The sequence below is a fragment of the Physeter macrocephalus genome, chromosome 16, assembly GCF_002837175.3.
Source record: "Physeter macrocephalus isolate SW-GA chromosome 16, ASM283717v5, whole genome shotgun sequence".
Taxonomy (NCBI): Eukaryota; Metazoa; Chordata; class Mammalia; order Artiodactyla; family Physeteridae; genus Physeter; species Physeter macrocephalus.
In genome coordinates, this window is record NC_041229.1 from 76,064,193 (window position 1) to 76,086,581 (window position 22,389).

General features: G+C 37.0%; 2 protein-coding genes and 1 pseudogene across 2 annotated transcripts in view; all 3 read left to right on the forward strand.

Moving 5' to 3' along the window:
- ANO5 (anoctamin 5) overlaps window positions 1-19,999 on the forward strand; it is a 137,325-nt gene extending 117,326 nt beyond the window's left edge. Inside the window, exon 23 of the mRNA XM_028500870.2 lies at window positions 19,879-19,999. The gene's annotated coding sequence lies outside the window, so the exon portion shown is untranslated. The remainder of the gene's footprint in view (window positions 1-19,878) is intronic.
- Window positions 8,094-9,081, forward strand: LOC102990071 (40S ribosomal protein SA-like; annotated as a pseudogene).
- A 782-nt stretch (window positions 20,000-20,781) lies between the features above and the next one.
- SLC17A6 (solute carrier family 17 member 6) overlaps window positions 20,782-22,389 on the forward strand; it is a 47,464-nt gene continuing 45,856 nt past the window's right edge. The window contains exon 1 of the mRNA XM_007105886.2: window positions 20,782-20,930. Coding sequence (XP_007105948.1) covers window positions 20,845-20,930 — 86 coding nt within the window. The 5' untranslated portion in view covers window positions 20,782-20,844. The remainder of the gene's footprint in view (window positions 20,931-22,389) is intronic.

Below are 22,389 nucleotides of genomic sequence, written 5' to 3' on the forward strand. Positions count from 1 at the left end.
ACACACACACACACACACACACACACACACACACACACACACGCACAAAGATGTTCTAAGCTGCCTCTCCTAGGACCAATTCTGCAGAGTTAGGAAATAAAGTTTTGAAGGAGGAAACAAGGCATAAAGTCATTCCTTAGTTCTGCAGAAATCTGCCCTGCAGCAGAAATTATTCACCAGCTTTTTATATAGCAAGTTTTTAAAAACCATTTTAAAAATACCTTGTATCAAAAAAAAAAATACCTTGTATCTTTTGGTGGTCAATACATTCAAAGATAACTTAATATTTTTACTGTCATTTTATTAAAGTTTACCAAGCAATTTACATGAGACAGCAGTATAAAAATTATAAAACAGCTCAAAATAGAGATGAATAAAGTTTGGTGGGAAATGAGGATTCGAACATTCAAGGAAATTTAGGCTTTACCATCATCATAGATGCTGTCAATCTATATTATTGGTAGAGAAATATGAATTCACATACTGTTGAGTGAGTGAGAAAAAAAGCAGGTTACATAATAGCATGCTTAACATGAGCCCATGTCAGTTAAGATAGCTATTTAACTGGGGCACAATGACTTAAAACCAGATATTTATTATCTCAGGTACAGGATGTCTTATGGATAGTCAGTTGCAGGACTTTCTCATTGTTTTAATTATACCAGCAAGAAAACAGCTCTTTCTTTTTTCCACTACGTCATCCTTAACTGTTGTTTCTAATCCTCCTTTTCATCATTTTATATTACAAGATGGCTACTATATCTGTAGGTGTCATCATGGTATTTGAAGCAGGAAAAGGGTGTATTAGTCAGGGACCTGAGTTGAAAACAACAAATTCACTCTCCCTAGTTTAAAAGTAATTTGCAGTATATTCAGCAGCTCACGAAATCGTTGGAAGGGTGGGGAAAAAACCCTTAGTTCGGCTTTGAGGAGAAAAATCTCGAAATCCATCTACAAAACACACCAGAAACTTCAGCCACTGCCATTGCCTAGCACTAAGTTCCAGGAACTTGGTTTTACTGAAACTTGAATTTATGACTAAACCTGCATCAAGAATGTTACCCTAGTCATAGGGTAACCAACTGTCCAGGTTTGCCTGGTACTGAGCAAGTTCCTGTGGACACAAGACTTTCAGTGGCAAACTGTGAAAGCCCTGGCCAAACTAGGATGAATACGTCACCCTACCTCACCACTGTTAGGAAACAGTCACCTCTGCCACTGATGATATCAAAATCCAGATACCTCAGTCATCTACCATCCATGATAGCAAGTGGAAACTCCGCACAGATCCTGCTTCCTAACAGTGCTCACTTTCAGATCCTTCTCATGAGAGTGTCTGATAGACTGGGCTTAAGCTGATTGCCTGTCCAGTTACAAAATGCTAACTTCTGTATCAGGCAATTCAAAAGATCATGAGCTGTCACAAATATGATAAATGTCTACTTCAAAAGGTGAGGGGGCAGTGGCAATCAGTTTTTTCCTTGTGCCTTTATGTTCTATCAAAAAACAGATAAAATTTCCCAGAAGCCCTCAGTGGCCAAAACGGAGTCACGTGGCCAACTGTAACTGCAGGGGAGACCATAGGGAAAGCCCTCTAGGGGAAGATCACAATAGAGAACACAGACATGAGTTGGAAATGGCCCTGGAGGAGTCAACCAGACATGTCTGCCACAAGGATACATGTGAATGTGTATACCTTTTCCCATATGGACAGCAAGTGTTGTCTGTAGCAGTAATTGTCTTGCTGTTGTTGTTTGTATTTTTCTTCAGGATATGGTCTGTAGATCATCAGCATCAGAATTGCCTCAGATTTTTTTTTTTAAGTTTGCTATTGGTTTTCTTTCTTTATTATTATTATTTTTTAAGATGTTGGGGGTAGGAGTTTATTTATTTATTTATTTATTTATTTTTGCTGTGTTGGGTCTTTGCTTCCGTGCGAGGGCCTTCTCCAGCTGCGGCAAGCGGGGGCCACTGTTCATCGCGGTATGCGGGCCTCTCACCATCGCGGCCTCTCTTGTTGCGGAGCACAGGCTCCAGACACGCAGGCTCAGTAGTTGTGGCTCATGGGCCCAGTTGCTCTGCGGCATGTGGGATTCTCCCAGACCAGGGCTCGAACCCGTGTCCCCTGCATTAGCAGGCAGACTCTCAACCGCTGTGCCACCAGGGAAGCCCACCTCAGATTTTTAAAAATCTGACATTTTAAATTTAGAATCCTCGGCCCACCCTGGATATACTAAGTCACAATCCCTGGGAGCTAAAGCCTGAGGGAGCTAAAGCCTGCATTATTACCAAGCTTCCTCGGTAATTCTGTTGCACACTAAAGCTTGAGAATTACCGAAATGCAGACACATTTTCTAAAATGTAAAGAAAAGTTGTATGTGAGTGGTAGGATTTTAGATGAAATTAACATTTTTTTTTCTTGTTTTACTGTTCGAAATTTTAGAATGAGAAAGAACATTTTTAAAAGCTGTTGTTCAATTTAAAAAGGGAGAATCAAACAAATACAACCATAATTTGCTCAAAGTAAAATAAAAGAAAGAAAGAAGTAATGAAGAAATATATAAACAACACAGCACGCAGAAACAGAATAAAAAGATCCTATAGGAGTAAAGTCAGTCTCCATATACTGATGACACAAAGTGGAAGAGGGGTGGCAGGTGGCGTAGACCCAGAAGTAAGCTGAGTACGAAGGGCTGAAACCAAGTGTTTGTATGGATTATGGACTTTAAATGGTTTGCCTACAAAAGAGAAGGTTAAAAAGTGAGGAAATGGTTTGATCATCATTATTAATGTTAACAAACATGCTCCTTCACATTTTTAATCATGCATTATCTTTTACAAAGTCATCGCTCACTTCTTATCCTATTTAAAACTTACAAGCAACTCCATTACAGGGGTGGGTAAGGCATCACTAGCTCCACTACATATATGAAAAAAGGGAATATCATGTTTCACACTCTGTGAATTAGCAACAAAGTTTGACCTAGAACTTTGGCAGTTTGCCTCCCTGCTCCTTGTTTCTACCACTGTAAAAACATAGCCACCTCGTTCCATGCAATGGCACCAAGAAGGGAAAGGGAATTCTACACAGTGATGGATGCAGCTCAAACACCATCTCCTCCTGAAGCTTATGTCAGTGTCTAGATGGGACAGATCTTTCTCTCCTTGGTTTCCCACTGCCTCTTCTACAGTCCTCTGCCTCAGTTCCCATAACTCATCATTGCAGGAGTTTATTTTTATGTCTCTTGCCTCTACCAGCTGGATGTTTCTTGATGGTAAAGACAGTCTTATTCCTCTTTATATTTCTAGTCACTAGCATAGCACCCAAGACACTATGATTGATTAATAATATTGGTAAATAAAGGGATGAAAAACATAGGTGCAAATAAGTGTACCTTTGTTCAGATGAATCTGAGTTTAGATTCTACCTCAAACACTTCAGAACGGTGGGACCTTGGGTATTTTTACTTTTCTATCTGCAATATATTGCATTATTCTGCTATGAAATATTATATTGTATCATATCACATCACATACCTACCTCACAGGGTTGCAATAAGGATGAAATGAAATTCAATTTATGAAGCATTTCAAACAATGTCTGGAGCTTGATAAACGGTCAATGATATGTAATGCTTTTAGAAAGTAGGATGGCATATCGATGTGTTTTTATCTTTCTAACTAGAATCAAAACTCGGTTAGGATGGAAAATTGTCTTGTTCATCCCTTTATCCCCAGAGTCTGAAATAGTCTGATACATAGCATATGCTTATTAAGGATTTTTTGAGGAGATGAATGAGTTGAATTTTGATGGAAATACATGGAAGGATCCAAAAATGCCTAATTTTGCCTTAACAATCATGATTTTCCTCCTCTGGGAGTTCACTAAGGGGATTTTATATGTAAGGATTCCAAAGAGGAACCAAAAGACTCCTTTATGATATGTTTTATTGTGTTTTATTATTCTTATAAGTTTTATGACAAGTACACCCCTGCAGACCTCTGAGATGGAACATGCAGCTAGAGCTTGTGAACTAAGTGAGAAATTATCCTCTCCTCTCAATCTAGTTATTGTAATTGTACCAACTTTTGTACAAACACATGAAGAAAGAAAAACAGAAGAGACAAGAAGGCCAAATCTTAATATCCTCCCTCAGTTGCATTAATGAAAGAGGTATAAAAGGGACAACACAAAGAGGTGCTTGATGCTTTAACCTAGTCACCTGGCCCATTAGTACATGTGGACTAACTGATGTTTTACATTTCATCAGGGGAATCAAGTCTCTTTTGAGGGAGGAGCAAGCAGGGAGGTGGAGCAAAGGAAGTCAGAGGCCTCCTTTAAAAATAAAAAATAATTTAAAAATATATAGTGTATGTTTATAAATGAAACCATTTTTATCTATATTCACATATCCTTCCCAGTTATTAAGCACAGTTTGTTACTAAAAGAAAGAGAGGATCCATCTTTCCTGAGTCACCATATAAACAAACTCCAAGGTTGCACTCTTTCCTGTGGAGGATAATAGAACTGTGAACTTGAAATTCAGTAAACAGAGAAAATAAATCTTCAATGCCCTTCTAGTCCAGGATTTGCATGTTGCTGCATCTTATCCTTCAATGGAACAGCTGCCTCTAGTAGGTGAGCCAAGCATGGGGGAAAGAGATCTGATAACCTGTGGCATCAGGTATCAGTTTGAATCTAGTTTTGAATCAGGATTTAGTTTTGAATTCTGAATCCAAAATACCAAATTGCTGTGTGACCCTAGTCAAGTCACCTAATCTCTCTGCTCCTCAGTTTTATCATCTGTGAATTCAGATCTTTGAACTAAATAATCTTTAATTTCTAAAATTATGTGTCTCAACCAAAAAAAAAAGTCATTTCAGTTTCCTCTATTTAAGGAAATATAAATGACTTCAGCAATCAAACTGCCAGCTCCCCCCACCCCAAAGTAAATTTAAAACCTGTGTGATTCATGACTCATTTTCAAAAGAAAGTGATATTTGCACTAGAGTTTCAAAGCAGTTCATTCTGATGGCAAAGCTGTGCCATTAAATTGTCTCTTCTGCTGTGTAGACAATGCAGAAATAAATATTGCTTGCTTTCTAATGGGCATATTTATTCCAGAACACCAATTTACTCTTAAGGTAGTGAATAATTTTCTTTTAAATATTGAAGCTGCTTTTCTTAATGTCCATATAACATCGTTTTTTTCCCCCAGACTGTAGAGAAGCACATTAAAAGCTGCCAAGTCCTGATGACTTTCTATCCCTCCTCACACTGAAGCATTGGTGCCTCCAGACACACTTCACCTGTTAAGGACCCAGACTTGCCTTAGCTGATCTTTTTCACTGCCCTCCCAGAAGTCTTTGTCCATCTCTAAAAGACCACCCTACGGCTAGAAACAAATTGGATTCTATGGACCTTTTATGTTTTAAATTCTGGTTTTATGGGATTGTAAAGGTTATAATAGAGGAAATTATTTGGGTCAGAGGTGTTAGGCACCTCTTCCCTTGGGCTTTCTAGCTCCTTTGGTTAGAGAAAATCTCGAATGAGGACAAGGTCATAGGAGCATATTAAATTGCCACACTATTCTGCTGCACAGGTTGTATTCCTAGATTTGGCCAATAACCTGTCTCATTCATTCAGTATTAATTCATTCACTTCCTCAACTAGATGCCAGAAACTGAAAAAAATATTAATACTAAGTAGCCATTTTTAAGCACTTGGATGTACCAGGCACTGAGAGCTGTATGTTTTACATACAGGATCTCATTTGATTCGTACAATTGCTTGATGTAAGTAATGTTATTACAGCCATTTCATATGAGGAAACTGAGACTTGAGCAGATTAAGGAACTCACCCACGGAGGAAGAGGGAAGGAGCCAGGATTCAATCCCAGGCAATCTGAGTCCGTATCAAACTAAAGAGAGTTCTCCACGGGGAGTCAGATACTAAAGGTTAATTAGCTAAAGTGTATTCAATTACTATTTGATCATAATCATTAACCAGCCATTACACAATTGTCATGAGGAATGAGAAAAGGGGTTCAGGACTATTAGATTCTATTGAGATGTCAGATAATGCCTCCCTGAAGAAATGACACTTAAGCCGAGACACAAATATTTAGGAGTTAGTCAAGTAAAAAGTGGGAGGGGTAGTGAGCTTTCCAGGTGGACAGACCTACCCAATAAAAATAAATAAATAAATAAAAGAAGAAACCAAGACTTACTGACTGATTACTAACAACCGGGCTATACCAAGTCCTTTATAAGGCTTATCTCTTTTAATCTACATAGAAACTCTTTAAGGTAGATATTATTATTTATCCTTATTTCACTCATGCAGAAACTGAAACTGGGTATAATTAAGTAATGTAACCAAAGCCACAATCCAGTAACGGTGGGACAGGGACTGGACTTAAGCAGTCAGGCTAGAATTTATGTTCTTGATTACAATTTGTTGTAAATGGGAAGGAGCCTTGTACATACTCGTCGTGTGTTGAACAGTGTTTCCACAAAACTCGTCTACCCAAACTTTGGAAGGTGACCTTATTTGGGCCTTGAGATGAAATCATTCTGGATTTGGGGTGAGCCCTAAATCCAATGACTGATTTTTTTGTAATAAGAGAGGACACGGAGACACAGAGAAGAAAGCAATGTAAAGATACACGCAGAGATTTGAGGGACACATCTACACGCTAAGGAACTATAAAAATTGCCACCAAACACTAGAAACTAGGAGAGATATGGGACAATTTCCCCCTCACAGAAGGAACCAATCCTGCTGACACCTTGAGTTTGGACTGCTGGCCTCCTCCACTGTGAGAGGGTCAGTTTCTGTTACTTTAAGCCACCCAATACGTGGTAATCTGTTATGGCAGCCCTAGGGAAATAATACAGTACACTTTGCCACAGGGGAGCCTAGTAATAAAGTTTAGGAGGATTTATTTATTTATTCAACCTTATTCACTGTTTATACTGTTTGTCAGATATTTTGACAAGAGTTATGAAAAATGCACATGATGCAAATATGGGATCCACCTTCAAAGACTGCAAGGCAGAAACTGATAGGTGTCGTATAAAAGTATAGATTAATAATAATAATCACTCTCATGTATTAAATACTTCTATGACAGGCACTGTGAGTGATGGCTTACACACACTATTTAATTTAATATGCAAAAGGTAGATATAACTTATTACATTTAACAGATAAAGAAACTGAAGGATGATGAAGTTTAATTACTTTCTTCAAGGTTGTACATTTCTGCCAATGTCAGGGCTGGATCTCAATTTCCAGGGAGATGATAAAAGAAGGAACTCAATTAAAGAGAATACGTTTGATCTGCGTCTTGAGTGATGAATAATGTTGGGCATTGATGAACGAAAGGCAAGGAAAAAGGATGTTATGGGTGAGAGTAACAGTGAACATAAAGGCAGAAAAACAGAGAATGGGGCTTTTGTTAGCGATAGGGTGCTCCAATTTGTTGAAATGTGTAGTACACTAAAAAGGAAACATGGGAAACTGATTTGGAATGGTAGATTCAGACCAGTTGTTGACCCTTGAGCAACTGTCAGGAGGAACTGGGAAATTATTCTTTGAAGAGATTGAAGTTCAGAAACACTGTGCTAAAACAAGTAGAATGATCCGATTGTTGCTTCAGGAAGATGAATCCCACCGGAGTGTGAAAAACGGACTGGAGACTGGCACAGACTGGTAACCAAAGATCCATTTAGGAGCCAAATGTCATAAGAGAGAGGGGCAAAATCCATTCACATTCCTCAGAAAACAAATGGTAGTCCAAACCCCATCTGCTTGGTGCTTTGTGTCCACCTGTGGGGTGGGGGGGATAGGGAGGTTGGGAGCGAGACGAAAGAGGGAGGAGATATGTGGATGTATGTATATGTACAGCTGATTCACTTTGTTATACAGCAGAAACTAACACACCATTGTAAACAAATTATACTCCAATAAAGATGTTAAAAAAAAAAAAACAAAACAAAACCTGTTGAGCCTTTCTGTGCTACCCAAGCAGGGATTCATATGAAAATGTCCTGGTTTTACATCATAACTTAAAGGAAAAGTTTCACAATGTCTGGAGCCCTTGCTATCCTGCAAATGAAGGAGGAGGATGTCCTCAAATTTCTTGCATCAATAATGTACTTAGGTGGCACCAGTGTTGACTTCCAAATAATTATACATCTACAAAGGAAATAGGTGATGACATCTACATCATAAATCTGAAGAGGACTTGGGAGAAGCTTTTTCTGATGGCTTGTACCATTGTTGTCATTGAAAATCTGGCTGATACCAGTGTCATATCCTCCAGGAACACTGGCCACAGGGCTGGGCTGAAGTTTGCTGCTGCTGCCAGAGCCATTTTTATCACTGGCCACTTTGCTTCTGGAACCTTCAGTAATCAGATCCAAGGAGCCTTCCAGGAACCATGTCTTCTGGTGGTTATTGACCCCAGGGCTGACCACTAGCCTCTTACAGAGCTGTCTTATGCTAACCTGTCTGCCATGGCTCTGTGTAACAGATTCTCCTCTGCTCTATGTGGACATGCCATCCTCTGCAACAACAGTGGGTTGGACGTGGTGGACACTGGCCCAGGAAGTTCTGTGCATGTGTGATACCACGTGAGCACCCATGAGAGGTCATGCCTTATCTCTACATGTACAGAATCCTGAAGAGATTGAAAAGGAAGTGTAGGCTGCTGCTGGAAAGGATGTGACCCAGGAGGAATTTCAGGGTGAGAGTAACAGTGAACATAAAGGCAGAAAAACAGAGAATGGGGATTTTGTTAGCAATAGAGTGCTCCAATTTGTTGGAATGTGTAGTACACTAAAAAAGATACACTCTGTTTATAAGCGTGTTTATAACACTCCAGCCCCTGAATTTACTGCCACTCCATCTGAGGTTACAGACCCTGCATCTGAAGGCACAGGTGCCCTCTGTGCCTACTCACCAGTTCCCTAGGGAAGACTACAGGGCTCAGCCTGCCACTGGGGACTGGTCTGCAGCCCCCACTCCTTGGGACACTGAATTGGTAGGAGGAACGACCACTAAGTGGTCTTAAGCTGTTCTTCCACGGGCTCCTCCACAGAAAAATGGAATACAATTGACTGAAAATAAACATCAGTTTCTTTAAAACAAACATACAACAACAAAAAACTAGGACCAGATTCTCCCGTAGAGCATCTAGAAGAATGCAGCCCCGCTGGCATCTTGATTTTAGCTTCATGAGAACTGTGTCCAACTTCTAACCTACAGAACTCAAAGAAAATATATTTGTGTTGTTTTAAGCCACTAAGCTTGTGTCCATTTGTTACTACAGCAACAAGAAACTAAAACAGATGAGCAGGAGAAAAGATATTTTTAGGTAGTATTAAGATCTAGAACAAAGAAAAAATTTTAAAGGATAGTATGATAGTGAGCCAGTGAAAAGGCCCTCACACTTGGCCTGTGTTCTTGGTGTGTATAGAGCAAGAATGAGAACCATTAAGATGGAGATGGAGAAGTAAGCTTCATTAGAGAGAAGATACTTTAACATTCTGCGTGAGATCATCTAACTCTGATCTCAATGAGGAAATTTAAAACTGGTGTAGGCTCAGACAGAATTTTTTCTGTGATGAATGTTGTGTTTTATCTATGCCTAAAAATGAGAAACATGGGCCCTGCTTCGAGTTTTACACAGTAAAGTTAGGGATTTCTTTTTTTTTAAAAAAATAAGGCTTTTTGTAGGAGAAGTTTAAGGTTCACAGCAAAATTGAGGAGAATTTTATAGATTTCCCATTTACCCCCTGCCTCCACACATGCACAGCCTCCTCCATCATCCACATCCCCCCGCAGAGTGGTACATTTGTTACAATTGATGAACCTACATTGGCACATCATAATCACCCAAAGTCTGTGGTTTACTTTAGGGTTCATTCTTCGTCTTATATATTCTATAGGTTTGGACAAATGTATAATTATATGTATCCAACAATATGATATATTTTCAGTGTCCTAAAAATCCTCTGTGCTTCAGTTATGCATCCCTCCCCCACAAACCCACCCCTACCCCATAACCCATGGCAACCATTGATGTTTTTACTGTCTCATAATTTTGCCTTTTCCAGAATGTCATATAATTTCACATAATTGGAATCATACACTATGTAGCCTTTTCAGACTGACTTCTTTCACTTAGTAATATTCATTTAATATTCCTCCATGTCTTTTCATGGCTCGATAGCTCATGTTTTTTTAGCGCTAAATAATATTCCATTGTATGTAAATAATATTCCACAGTTTATTCATTCACCTACTGAAGGACATCTTGATTACTTCCAAGTTTTGGTAATTATGAATAAAGCTGCTAAAAACATTCAAGTGCAGGTTTTTGTGTGGACATAAGTTTTCAGCTGAGTTTTGTTTTAAATATAAAATGGACACAGATTTCCAGTTAAATTTGGATAATTGAACATATAGTTTGTGTTCATTTTCTCCAAACGTTTCACTAAAATGATGGTGAAAAAGTTTTTTAAAAAGCTATAAACCCCCAAGAAAAAAGAGAATGGGACATCAGGCAACAATATTTAGAAGATGTTACCCAGCTTTTAGACGATGGAAAGCTGATAGACAAATGCAAAGTGACCTAGAGAGTGGGGAAGGGAGATTTCTAAACGCCTTTCAGTGGAAGCCAAAAGGAACTCATCTAATTCATGCATGAACTGTGGAAAAGCTTGGGAATTGAAATGACCAGGTAACTCTGAAAGCAGGATGGTCAACTGAGGGTTAAAAAAAGATGATTTGCCTCAATTGTATATGAAGAGGAGTTAGACCCACCCAAGCCTACACAGACAAGCAGACAAGCAAATGGACCTCACCTATCATGGAAGAATATGGAAATGTATCTCTGCAGGGTGATCATATAGTCCCAGACCTCAAGGACAGAGGTGTAGCTGAGGTCTGGGGTGAGATGAGATGCCTTACTGAAGTCAGGAGGAAAAATGAAAGTTTTCATACTGAATAGTAAGACTCTAGCCCCAGCTCCTTTCTCAGTTCAGCTCCTAGAATGCTGGTTACCAGATGTTTAATCTTCTCCAGGAAAAAACTTGGAGAACTCCTGTAGACAGGAGGAGGGGAAATTATCAGGAAGATTAAATAAGAATGTTTCTTGATTTGAAGGACATACAAGGCTCTGCCTCTTAGTGACAAGCACAAAGACAACAAAAAAGTCCCTTATTAAATTTTCAGAACACTAGAGATAGAGTACCATAATGGTTCCAGAGAAGGATTTTTTAAAAAAACATACACAATGCTTCAGGAATCAGAATGGTATTAATCTTCCCAATAGCAACATTAGAAGATGGAAAGCAATGAGACAATGCCATCAAAAAATATTGTATCAATACTTAGAATTCATAGAAGCAAAACTATCAATCAAGTGTGAAGGTAGAAAAAAATCAATTTTCACATTTGCAGGGTTTCAAATAACAAGACTTGTTATAAATAAATAAATAGCAGGCCCCTGTTTATATACATAAACAGGCTCCTGGTTCAGGAAACTGTGTAATCCAGGAAGGATATAGGATCCAGAAAGCAAGAAGGTGACACAGAAGAGAGAAGGAAAGCCCCCCAGAATGATGGTGACTGAGGACTCCAGGTTGGCATCTATATGACAGAACTAGAAAGCATCTAGTGTAGATTGAAGGACAGAAAGCTCCAAGAGAAATGTATCCAGGGGAAAAAAAGGAGCTAATAGATTACCTAATGAGTTTGATTATATCAAGAGAAATTAGTTCTCTTGGTATGTTTTGAGATGGATTAATGACAGGAATATAGAAACATAATAGAACAACATCAACACATAGCAGGATACAGTTATGAACTCTAGGGAAAAGAAAATGGTATATTAAGAAAGGAAATGAAAGCAAAGTAACCCTATGGTTTGGCTGTGAGCAGGGAGAGGTGGATGGCTTGAGGTGGAATTCTAACTCTGCCACTAAACTGTGTAATCCTGTGAGAGTTGCTTGTCATTATTATTTCGATTGGTATATTAACATTACATTTTTATTTAAATAAAATTAGTGAGAGAACGGGGGATAGCAAGTGTGTGTGTGTGTGTGTGTGAGTGTGTGTGTGAGAGAGAGAGAGAGAGAAAGAGAGAGAGAGGTGTAAAGCAGAATTAAAATTAATTCCTAATCTTTCAAAGGAGGATATCAATAGACATCAAAAATTGAACATCAGCCAACAGCAGTATAATGATTATAATAGCTGACACATATAGTGCTTACTTATTCTATGCGAGGAACTCCCTTATCCTTTAACACACACACGCACATACACAAACACACACACTCATTTAATCTTCACAAAAGTGGTACCTCTTAGTAGCAAGAATTGTCAGTAGGTTAAATGAGTCAAAGGACTGCTGCTGTTAAAAAAAAAGTTTGACTTCTAAATCTAGTTTCATATATCACTTTGATAAAATAAAAGTTAAACTAAATGTAAAATGTATAATGCATTAGAGATATGTTTGTAATGTCTTACTTGCTATGGTAGAAAAGTGCTTTAATTTCTGTTATTACCAAGATTTTGCCTCCCTAGAATATGAAGTCATGAACTATTGAAAATTACTCTCCTCTCCCCCATCTACCCTCTTCTGATCTTATAGCCTCTGGGATAGGAAGCACTATAAGAAAGCTGAGCTCCATGCAAATATCGGGGTTGATTTGCACACAATTTGCACATCCTCATATTGTTTCAAGGCTCATTTCAACCTTGAGGACTATCCCTTAAAGGAAAATACAAGTGGCCAAAGAATGGGGGGTTCATTTGCTCCTGAGTCATCTCAGTCTAAAAGGAGTAAGTCACATCAGATCCATTGTTAGCTGCATCTGTCCCGAGGAGGAATTTTTAGATGGTGAAGGGCCCAAGGGTAGAAGAGTAAGGGCTGTTGATTGATGCCATTTGCCATTGACATTTTCCTTTTCTCCACTCACTAAATAAATGTGCTAATTTTTCTCTTTTAATGTCTGGGGTCATGCTAGTGATGAAACAGGAGAGTGGGCTAGGGAGAAATAAAATATACTCATTAGAAATTAAGTTATCTCACAGAAGCAATCTGCCAATGTCATTTGAGTCCATAATTTTCAAACTGATCTAAACAAGTGTTCTAATGATGGCTCTTTTGTACTATCTACATGGGTAATTTTTCCCCAATCCCTGAATGAGTTAAAAGTCTGATGATCATAGGGGAAAGGAGACTATTTTTAAAAAATATTTTATTGGCTCACACACAGACTGTTACAGTAGTTAGTTTCTGAATTGAGACCACTTTGCCTTCATCTTCTCTCCACACAGTTTATCATACTGCTGCCTGATAAACTTCTAAGAACATTACTGTGCTTGATAAAATCATTTCTTTGCTCATGATTAAATTTTTTTCCCAATTATCCATAAGAAGAAAATCTAAATTTCTTAATTAAAATCTGAGGTCTCTAAGAACAAGATACATGTCTTATTTATTTCTTCTTCCCTGGTATCCAGTAAAAGCATGTAATTATGACTTAGCAATGTTAATAAACATTTAATTGAATTAACTTGAAATTTAAGGCTATCTTTTGGCTTACCCTGTTCTGCCTTTCTAATATTTTGTTCTATAATTATTCTTACATGACCCTTCCCTCTTTCCAGTACTTTTAATTTATATTCTAAACCTTGGATTTGTCTATCCATCCTTTTTCCATTCACCCATTTATCCATTCATAAAATACTTTTAAGGTGATAAATCAAAATACTCTGAGTTGTAACTAATGGAAACTCCAACTCCAATTGGCTTAAGTATTAATTAAATGGGGTTCATTGACTCAAAAATTTGGAAGATCAGTCTAGTTAGAGGGCAGGTTTCAGGTATGGTTTGATAAGAGCGCTGACTCTGCTTCTCCACAATGAATGACCGAACATATTGGCACTCTGTATCCAGAGTCTCAGTGAATGACCACAGCCTCTCTATTTTACACAATAAAACCTACCCACTGTGGTTCTCACCACGGTATAATGGTGTATTTACTGTTATTATAATCCCACCGACAGGCACAAAAAATTCTGTAAATTGCACAGTTATTCAATCCTGATTTATCAGTGCCCTTTTATTCTTTGTATTAGGAAAAAAGCCATACATGTAATATAAATATTATTTGAAGCATGTTTTCCTGCTGACTTTCAAATAATTAAAATCAACCAGCTGTAGGTTAGCCTTTTTAGGTCAAAGAAAATTTTCTATTTGATCACTAGAGGGCAGCAGTTAGAAAACATTTATAGCTGCCATTGCATTTCATTACATTTTTGTTGTTCCTTCTCCAAAATTATGATTAGAGTATGCTTATAGCAGTTAAATATTCTGTATTTTAAATATTTTATCCTATTATCAAACTATGTATTCAGATATTTACTCTGGAAAGGGTAACTTTAAATATTCTAGAAATGAAATCTTTTTACCTTCTGCCTCTCACAGTATGACTTAGAAAACAGTGTGAAGAAGTTAAACAGACAATCTCTAGGTGTTTGCAGCCAAGTGTTATATGCTTTCTTCCAAGGAATGTTATATTGTTATATATAACAATAATAATGTTATATGCTTTCTTCCAAGGAATACCATATTCCATAATCTGCAATGATAAGCATAATGGTACCCAAAGGGAATCAGTAACCCAGGATAATGAAAGCAAAATAGCATCCCTATAGGACTCAAAGAGAGAGAGAGAGAGAGAGAGATTTCAATTGGGTAATATTTCATCAGACCCGAAGAACATTACATATTACTTGTCATTTAATCTATTTATTAGTCTGTAAAATACCTTAAGTCAGGGTGATCTCTGTTTTAGACTCCTTCATGTTGAAGTATGTATTTCTTTAATTCTCTTTACAAGTTGCATCTCTTTTCTATTAATTTTTTCCCAATATTCTCTTATACAATCACAGCTTTTACTTTAAGAAAAAAATTTTTTGAGAGTTTAAAGAGGCTAATACTTTCAAAGTCCTTTTGTAATTTATCACATTGCTCTATGTATATAGTGTGGGATTCAAAACTAGGAATACTTTTCTGGCATTAGAAGAGCAATAGTTGGTCTTCATTCACTTTAACACTTGGGTTTTTCCAAGGCACAATATTGTGTAAGTGAATGAGTATGTTTTCCCCTTGGGTACACAAAGAAAGAAGTGGAATAAAATGTATACATCTTTCTAATGGTAAATTATAAAGAGTAAGATGCACACAAAAAGGACACATTACATATATGACTATATACATGTATTTTGGTAAATATATATACTTAAGATTACAGTTTATTTAGAACTCCCTACTTCCAAATTTTAAATCAGACAGATCACAGGTAAATCAAAAGATAATTTATATTAGGTCATTAAATATAGCAGTGCAAAGTACTGAGTTATGTACACAGATGTGGGTAAGACAAACTAAATTATTTCTTCTATCTCTGTTTCTCAAGAAATTGTAAAATCATAATTTCTTGGAAATGTCTCTGAAGCTAACACTGCAAAGTCAAATAAAGCTGAACGAAAATCTGTCCACTTAAAAGCCCTTGGTAAGAAAAAAGTCACAGATGAATCCTAGAGCTTATTTGTATAGACTCAACCTGAAAGGAGGTTGTAATTAGAATGAACATTAATTTAAGTATTCAAAGTCAAATAAAGCCATACTATAAAAAACCTTTCCAAAGCAGTTTTCTCTTCAGGAATGTGCACACTGTACACCTGTTATGAAAAGCAATAAAACTGTGCTGAGTCAACTGGTTTACTACACCCTAGAGAGAACCTAGCCCACAGTGAGTGCAAATATCTGTTGAGTGAATATTTATTGATAAATATTTTTTGAAATAAATTTGCCTTAAAAACACCTTACCAGTGATTTAGAAACAGCCCTAGTTATAATGACTTTAAGTATATATAGTATATATATATATATATATATGCATATTTGGTGATGAGAAAGGAAACTTATCAAACTTATATAACTATTTCAAAATACTTATAAAATTATCACAGTTTATTCTATTGGGACTGAAAACACTAACCCATTTTTACCCCATGATTACCATGTCATTTCTAAATCTTAACAGAGTGAAGTTTCTTTATAATGACGCTTTCATTAACTGAGGGACTCCCAGACAACCAAGTTATTTCTAAGGACATTTAGTATTTGGTCAGGTAATTGCAAACATATTGCCCACAGAGGATGCTTCATATTTTTAGGTGTAGATTTTAATTTAACAAGTGCCAAAAAAGAAGTAGAAGGAGTAGGGAGAGGAAGAGAAGAAAAGAAGAGGAGGAAGAGGAAGAAGGAGGAGAAGAAGGAGAGAAAGAAGGAAAGAAGGAAAGAAGGGGGAAGGAAGGAAAGGGAAGGGAAGGGAAAGGAAGAAAGAAAGACAGGAAGAAAGAAAGAAAGAAAGGAAGGAAGGAGGGAAGGAAGGAAGGAGAGAAGGAAGGAAGAAAGAAAGGAAGGAAGGAAGAAAAAAACAGTTTTAATTACATAATTAAAGACAATTGCTTGTAAAATAATAACATATCCTTCCACCAGAGGGCAACATTTGCAAGACATTTAAATGATCTCTCAAAAGTCTTTCCTAACACAAAGATATAAACAAATGCAAACATAACATTGCTATTGGGTAATATCGTATGTAAATTTCAAAGAATACTATGATGACAATTATTTAAACAATTGCTTATAAAACTTAAAAATAGTAAAACACAAACAATAAATTGACCTCTAAATATGTAAGAAAATAGAACTTTCAGAAAGGAACATATTTCTCTATATCATTGGCATTTTTTTCAGTTCATTATTAGCTGTTTAGTTCAAATACAATAAAAAAAAATCTTAGGGTGGAAGAAATGAAGAACATATTGTTCTACATCAAGGAATAAATTAATGAAAAAGTCATAGAATTTTACAAGTGGAAGGGCTGATAGAGATCACTTACTACAATACTTCATTTGTACAAATAAGGAAACCAAAGTTTATTAAAGTTAAGTAATTGATTCAAAGTTGCAGGGATGCTAATCAGCAGAACCAGGACCCAAACGCAGGTCAGCTGATTTCACATTTCATACTCTACACCATGGATATTCAAACCGTGATCCACGGGTGCAGCCCTGAACTTGTCAGAATTGCTGAATCTTGGGCTCCACTGTAGAGCTATTGAATAAGAATCTGTATTTTAACAAAATCTCAAATGGTGAAAAACTACTCTAACCCATGCTGCTTCTTCATCCCTGGTTTCATGACTTCAGGCAATTCATTAAATCTCATTTCCCTCCTCAATAAACTGGGAATTAAAAAAAAAACTGGAAATGAAATTAGTTATTTTGAAGAATCATTCCAAAGAATAAATGAGATAATGTAAATGAAAGTCATTCATAAATTATAACACTACACACGTTTGTTATAGTCAATGAAAGCTTCTCCTTTTATTGCTAAGAGTGCTTGGATAAAGGGGACAATTCTACCAGAGAAAGCATTGCCTAATAATGTAATTTAAGGCTAAAATTGGATGGAAAATATTAACAGTAAGGGAAGGTGCCCAGAGAATGGAAGACTTTTTCAATGTCCCTAAATTAATGCCATATGTATAACTACTAATATTTCCTTGCATAAAGATAAATCTGGTGAAAGTAAGGTCACAAAAGTACATGTTCAGTGTTTGGATTTGAGGACCATGCATGAAGAAAATATGTTGGATTAGTAAGTAATATCTAAATATATGTCTCTTATATTGGGTGTAGCTGTTAAGAATAGCCTAAATTGTAGCCTAGCAACAATTCTTGTAATTTTTCACATACAACATTTTCCCCTTGTTTATGACTTTGCTCAAGATGTCTCCTCTGGCTGGGATCTCCCCAAGTGCCACCATCATTCCCCACCCAATTTTCTGGGCTGTCATCATTTTTACAGGACTAAGTTTCTCCTCAAGTATTAAGACAGACAAGGAAATATCACCTCCTGAAATCTTTTCTGTACACTTTATAGTCTCCCAGTCTGGGTTACTTAACTTGTCCAATTACCCCCGGAAGTATCTGTCATTGTATTTATGTGTCTATTTCCCATGCAGCTTGTGAGATCTCTCAGGGAACAGCCTCAGAACCTAGTGAAATTTTTAGCACTAAATAAATATTTTTAGTATGAATAAATTAATATTAGCAGTAATTCTGACTTAAACACTCACACTTTTATCAAGAGAATGGAGGAGAGAGCCAAATGACATTGATTTCAATAAGGTGAATGTAATTATTTTACTCTACAAACAATGCTTTTGTGTTGGATTTGTATCATTCATATATATGTGTATGTATGTATGTATATATATACACACACACACACATATGACTTAGCAATCAAGTTTGCCAGTGGTTTAGATCTCTAATCATTTCGGGTGAAACTTAGGCAGGAATGCTTGGAAAAATCATTTTTATGTCACCATCCTAGCTTCACAGATATTTGTTTGACTTCTATTTTTTATATAACTTTCTGGAATTTCAAAATAATGGATATCCCTAAATGAATTAAATTTAATGAATTTGGTCACTAAAGATTTGAAAAACTTAGATATTTTGAAAAACACTTGATGAGTCAAGTCCTGACTAGCTTGAATCTTTTGTTTGGAAGAAGGTAGTTTAATGAGTTTTCTTTTTTCCCTTTTTACAGTTGATCACCTTTGGGGGTAGATACTATTTCGAGGCATTCCAGAGTTTTAGAAAAATCTTGTTCAGTATTGTAATAGGAAATATATATTTTAATGCACAACAAAATAAGAGAAAGATACTTCCAGTATCCTTTTCTTTAATTCATAGTAAAATATAATTTGATAAATATTAAATTTAATAATGGTAGTTTTAGCTACTTTTAATATTTTTTTCAGCTATCCATTCAGTGTATGCATATTCATTGTATTATTTGGCCTATTTGGGTAATATTCTTACATGATTCTGTATTTAGATCCATACTTCTGAGATATGGTAACAGAATCCCTAAGAAAAATCTACTCCCCCTGTTGGCTTAAAGGAAATCCAAGGATTTTGACTTTGCGAATGTGTTTCAAGGACAATCTGTTTTGTAACTATTTGCCTGAATTTCATCTAAGAGGTTTGTGATTCATGTCAAATGCATTAATAATTAACATTAAGCTTGTATAGTTTTCTTGCTTTGCTTAATGAAATAGATTCATTGATGCTATTCCTATATATGTGAAAGCAAATATCTTACATGAATTTCTCTCTGTAGTTCTGCTTTAGGAGAAGATGGTACAAAATAAAAATTACATTTTAAAACATTATAAGTAATTTTAAATAAATCTTGAAAATATCATCAATGATAATTTGTTAACAAGCACAAGGTATAGCCACAAATTTCATCAGTATATTGGAATTTCAGTAGTGTGCTGAAAATTAGTTAAGTGAAGAAGCATACAATTCCAAGGAATTTATATTAAACTGCTTGTCTTTTATTTAACCAAGAACACAGGAAAACTATTCTTTTTTTATTATTTCTCTATTCCCTCCCCCGCCTCCCTCCTTCCCTCTATCCCTCTTTCTTGCTTCCTCCTTCTCTTTCTTCCTTTCTTCCTTCCTTTTTTTCTTACCTATCAGGGGTTAAAACAAAACACAGGAACAATATAAGTATGCACTTTGTATACATATATTTTATATTCAAGGGAGCCCCGGTGCCCCAAATAACACAAACGTAAGTAAAATGTGCTGTAATCTTCCTTCCCTGCAACACTGTCAGAGCTGGCATCAGCGTGCTGGGCAAAACATAGGAAACTAGAAGTAACTTGTCAATTTTTAATAAAGTCTTTCTCTTTTGCAGAGCTAAATGCACCATTCTCCCTGCAAACCCTGGCGATGATGACATCTTCTCAATTGGTTTCCATAGCATCCATTCCTGAAGATCCCCAGTATAGTCCTTGGTCAGGGCCATCCTCCCAGTTCCCCTAGAAAGTTGGCAACCTGGCCAGCCAAAAGAAACCTCCCCTTTTCCTGAAACTTACTCTGTCCGTGGTGCTGAACAATTTTTTCCGAGAAGCGCCCGGACGGGCTCTGTCAGCGGTGCTGAAAACAAAATCTTCTCTGACGCTGCCCAAATCAAGACTGTGTGTCTGTTATTTACTCACGTCCTCAAAGAGCAGCAAGCTTTCTCCATCTTAATTCGACTCTACCGCAGAGCAGAGTTTGCGCCGGCGTGATGGGAGGAGATCATGGGCAAGGAGGAAAAACTAATAGCAGTATCGCTCACTTGAGACCTAAGATGCTCCCATGAGTTTTGGAATTGCTCTGCTCCTTACAGCAAAGGCACCATTTTTAAAAAGTACTATTCTTTTGACTTTGTCCTTACACAAGGGTTCTGTGGTATTTCCGCCCACATTTAAAAGGCAGAAGATTTGACAGCAACAAGGCTTTCAAAACCGGGAATTTACATTGTTTTGCAGTGGACTGACTTCCAGGACAAGGACTCATCTGCACCCGCCCAAATACCAGGGCACTGCGTGCGCCCTTTGCCACCGGATCCTCCCCTTCCAATGAGACTTTCTGATTGTGTCTACCAACTCTCCTATTAGGAAACCCGTGGGCTGCATGCAGCTATTCTGTTGTATTCTCGTTCTCACTCTCCCTCCCCTCTCTCACTCGCACTCTTGCAAGAGGCACACCGATACCGTTCTGCTGAGAAGAAAAAACCTACAACTACCTTAAGCGATTAAGACAATATGCGCAACTCTCCCCTTTCCTAGCGATTTCTATTTAAATCTGGCAAGAGCCAACACCAAGCTTTACAAGAATGGAGTCGGTAAAACAAAGGATTTTGACCCCAGGAAAAGAGGGACTAAAGAATTTTGCTGGAAAATCCCTCGGCCAGATCTACAGGTAAGGAAAAGCAAACCTATGTTTGCCTGGGACTCAGCATGAAAAAAAATCTGCAGAGCTATTTCCTTAAATCCTGGTTGCTTAGAGAGATTGTAATATGTTCGGAAAATCTTTTTTGTTGCTCATTGCTGAAGCGGGGCTGCTCTGGAAACCTACTTATTAATTCAGGAATGTTGCACTAAATTAACCTGTCTGGTGTGTGTGTGTGTGTGTGTGTGTGTGTGTGTGTGTGTGTGTGTGTGTGTGTGTGATTTTTGTTTTGGTACCTGCAGATTCTTATCCTTTCCTACAGAGGATTTATCCTCTTTACAATTAAGAAATGACCTGCACCTGTTCAAAGAGCCTTTCTTTTGTTGCTTATAGTGACACCAAATTAAATTCCTTTAATGCAGAAAAATGAATAAAAAACACAACCACCTAAAAAATTAATCAATAAAATTCCAAAGAGTAGTGGTGAAAAGAAAGCTGGGTCTCAGCTTTAAAACCACTTGGTAGAGAATCCCCCAGTGGAATCTTCCTTCTGTACTGAAGGAAGAAGAATCAAAATATATCAATAATTGATAGCTGAAACAGTTCCTCTCTTTAAATCTGAAACAATGTATATGCATCTTTAATTATTTGACCTCTCCTAGAAGTCTATTTCTTGCATGGGAAATGTCACAGTGCTTTTAAGAAAAGCCATAATAATAACCAGCAAAATGACTTTGGAAGTACTAGAAATGATTTAAAATTTTAAGCCCCCCTGTAGTCACTATACTAATTATTCTGTAAATTTTACAACTTTAAATTTTTTCAAGAATATTAAATGAATACACATTTTCTTAATAATGTGAAAATCAAGAAGAAAGGGCAGAAACAAAAGGCTAAATGATTCTAAGAGAGCGCTAATTTTTGCATTTGGGAAATTGAAGCCTTTGGAAATGTATAGGATATGTAAAGAAAATGACCAAGGCACCTCCCAATTTTCCAAATCTCTCTGGTTCTGGTGGGCTTCTTGTAGGCACCATCATGCACCTATGCGGCAGTAGATACTGCAAGGGCCCTGCAGTCCCGCAGCTGCCCTGGAAAGAACTGTTCTTTCCCAGCTCAACTGCCATCAGGTGGGGAGTTCAGGTGCAGAGTTTAACTTTGCATATATGAGCATATGAAGCCAATATGAAAAAAATCACATTAGTTGAATTTTTCTCTCTTAGAATACATTGCCGTGTACTCTAACATTGGAATTTGGCTTTAGGAATAAGTATTAACATAGCCGCAAACACATTTATGATGTTTCCCCAGTTGGTATTCTGTAGAATTTGGAAGTTTGACATTTTTTCTGGTAGCCTCAAATTGCTTGACAGCCATCTCCCAAGCTATGCATTCTTGAAATTGATCTAAAATTTTCATTCGCTTTGCCTGTGGGTATGAAAACAATTGTGTGTGGATATAATCATTTAAAGGGGCACACATAGAAAAA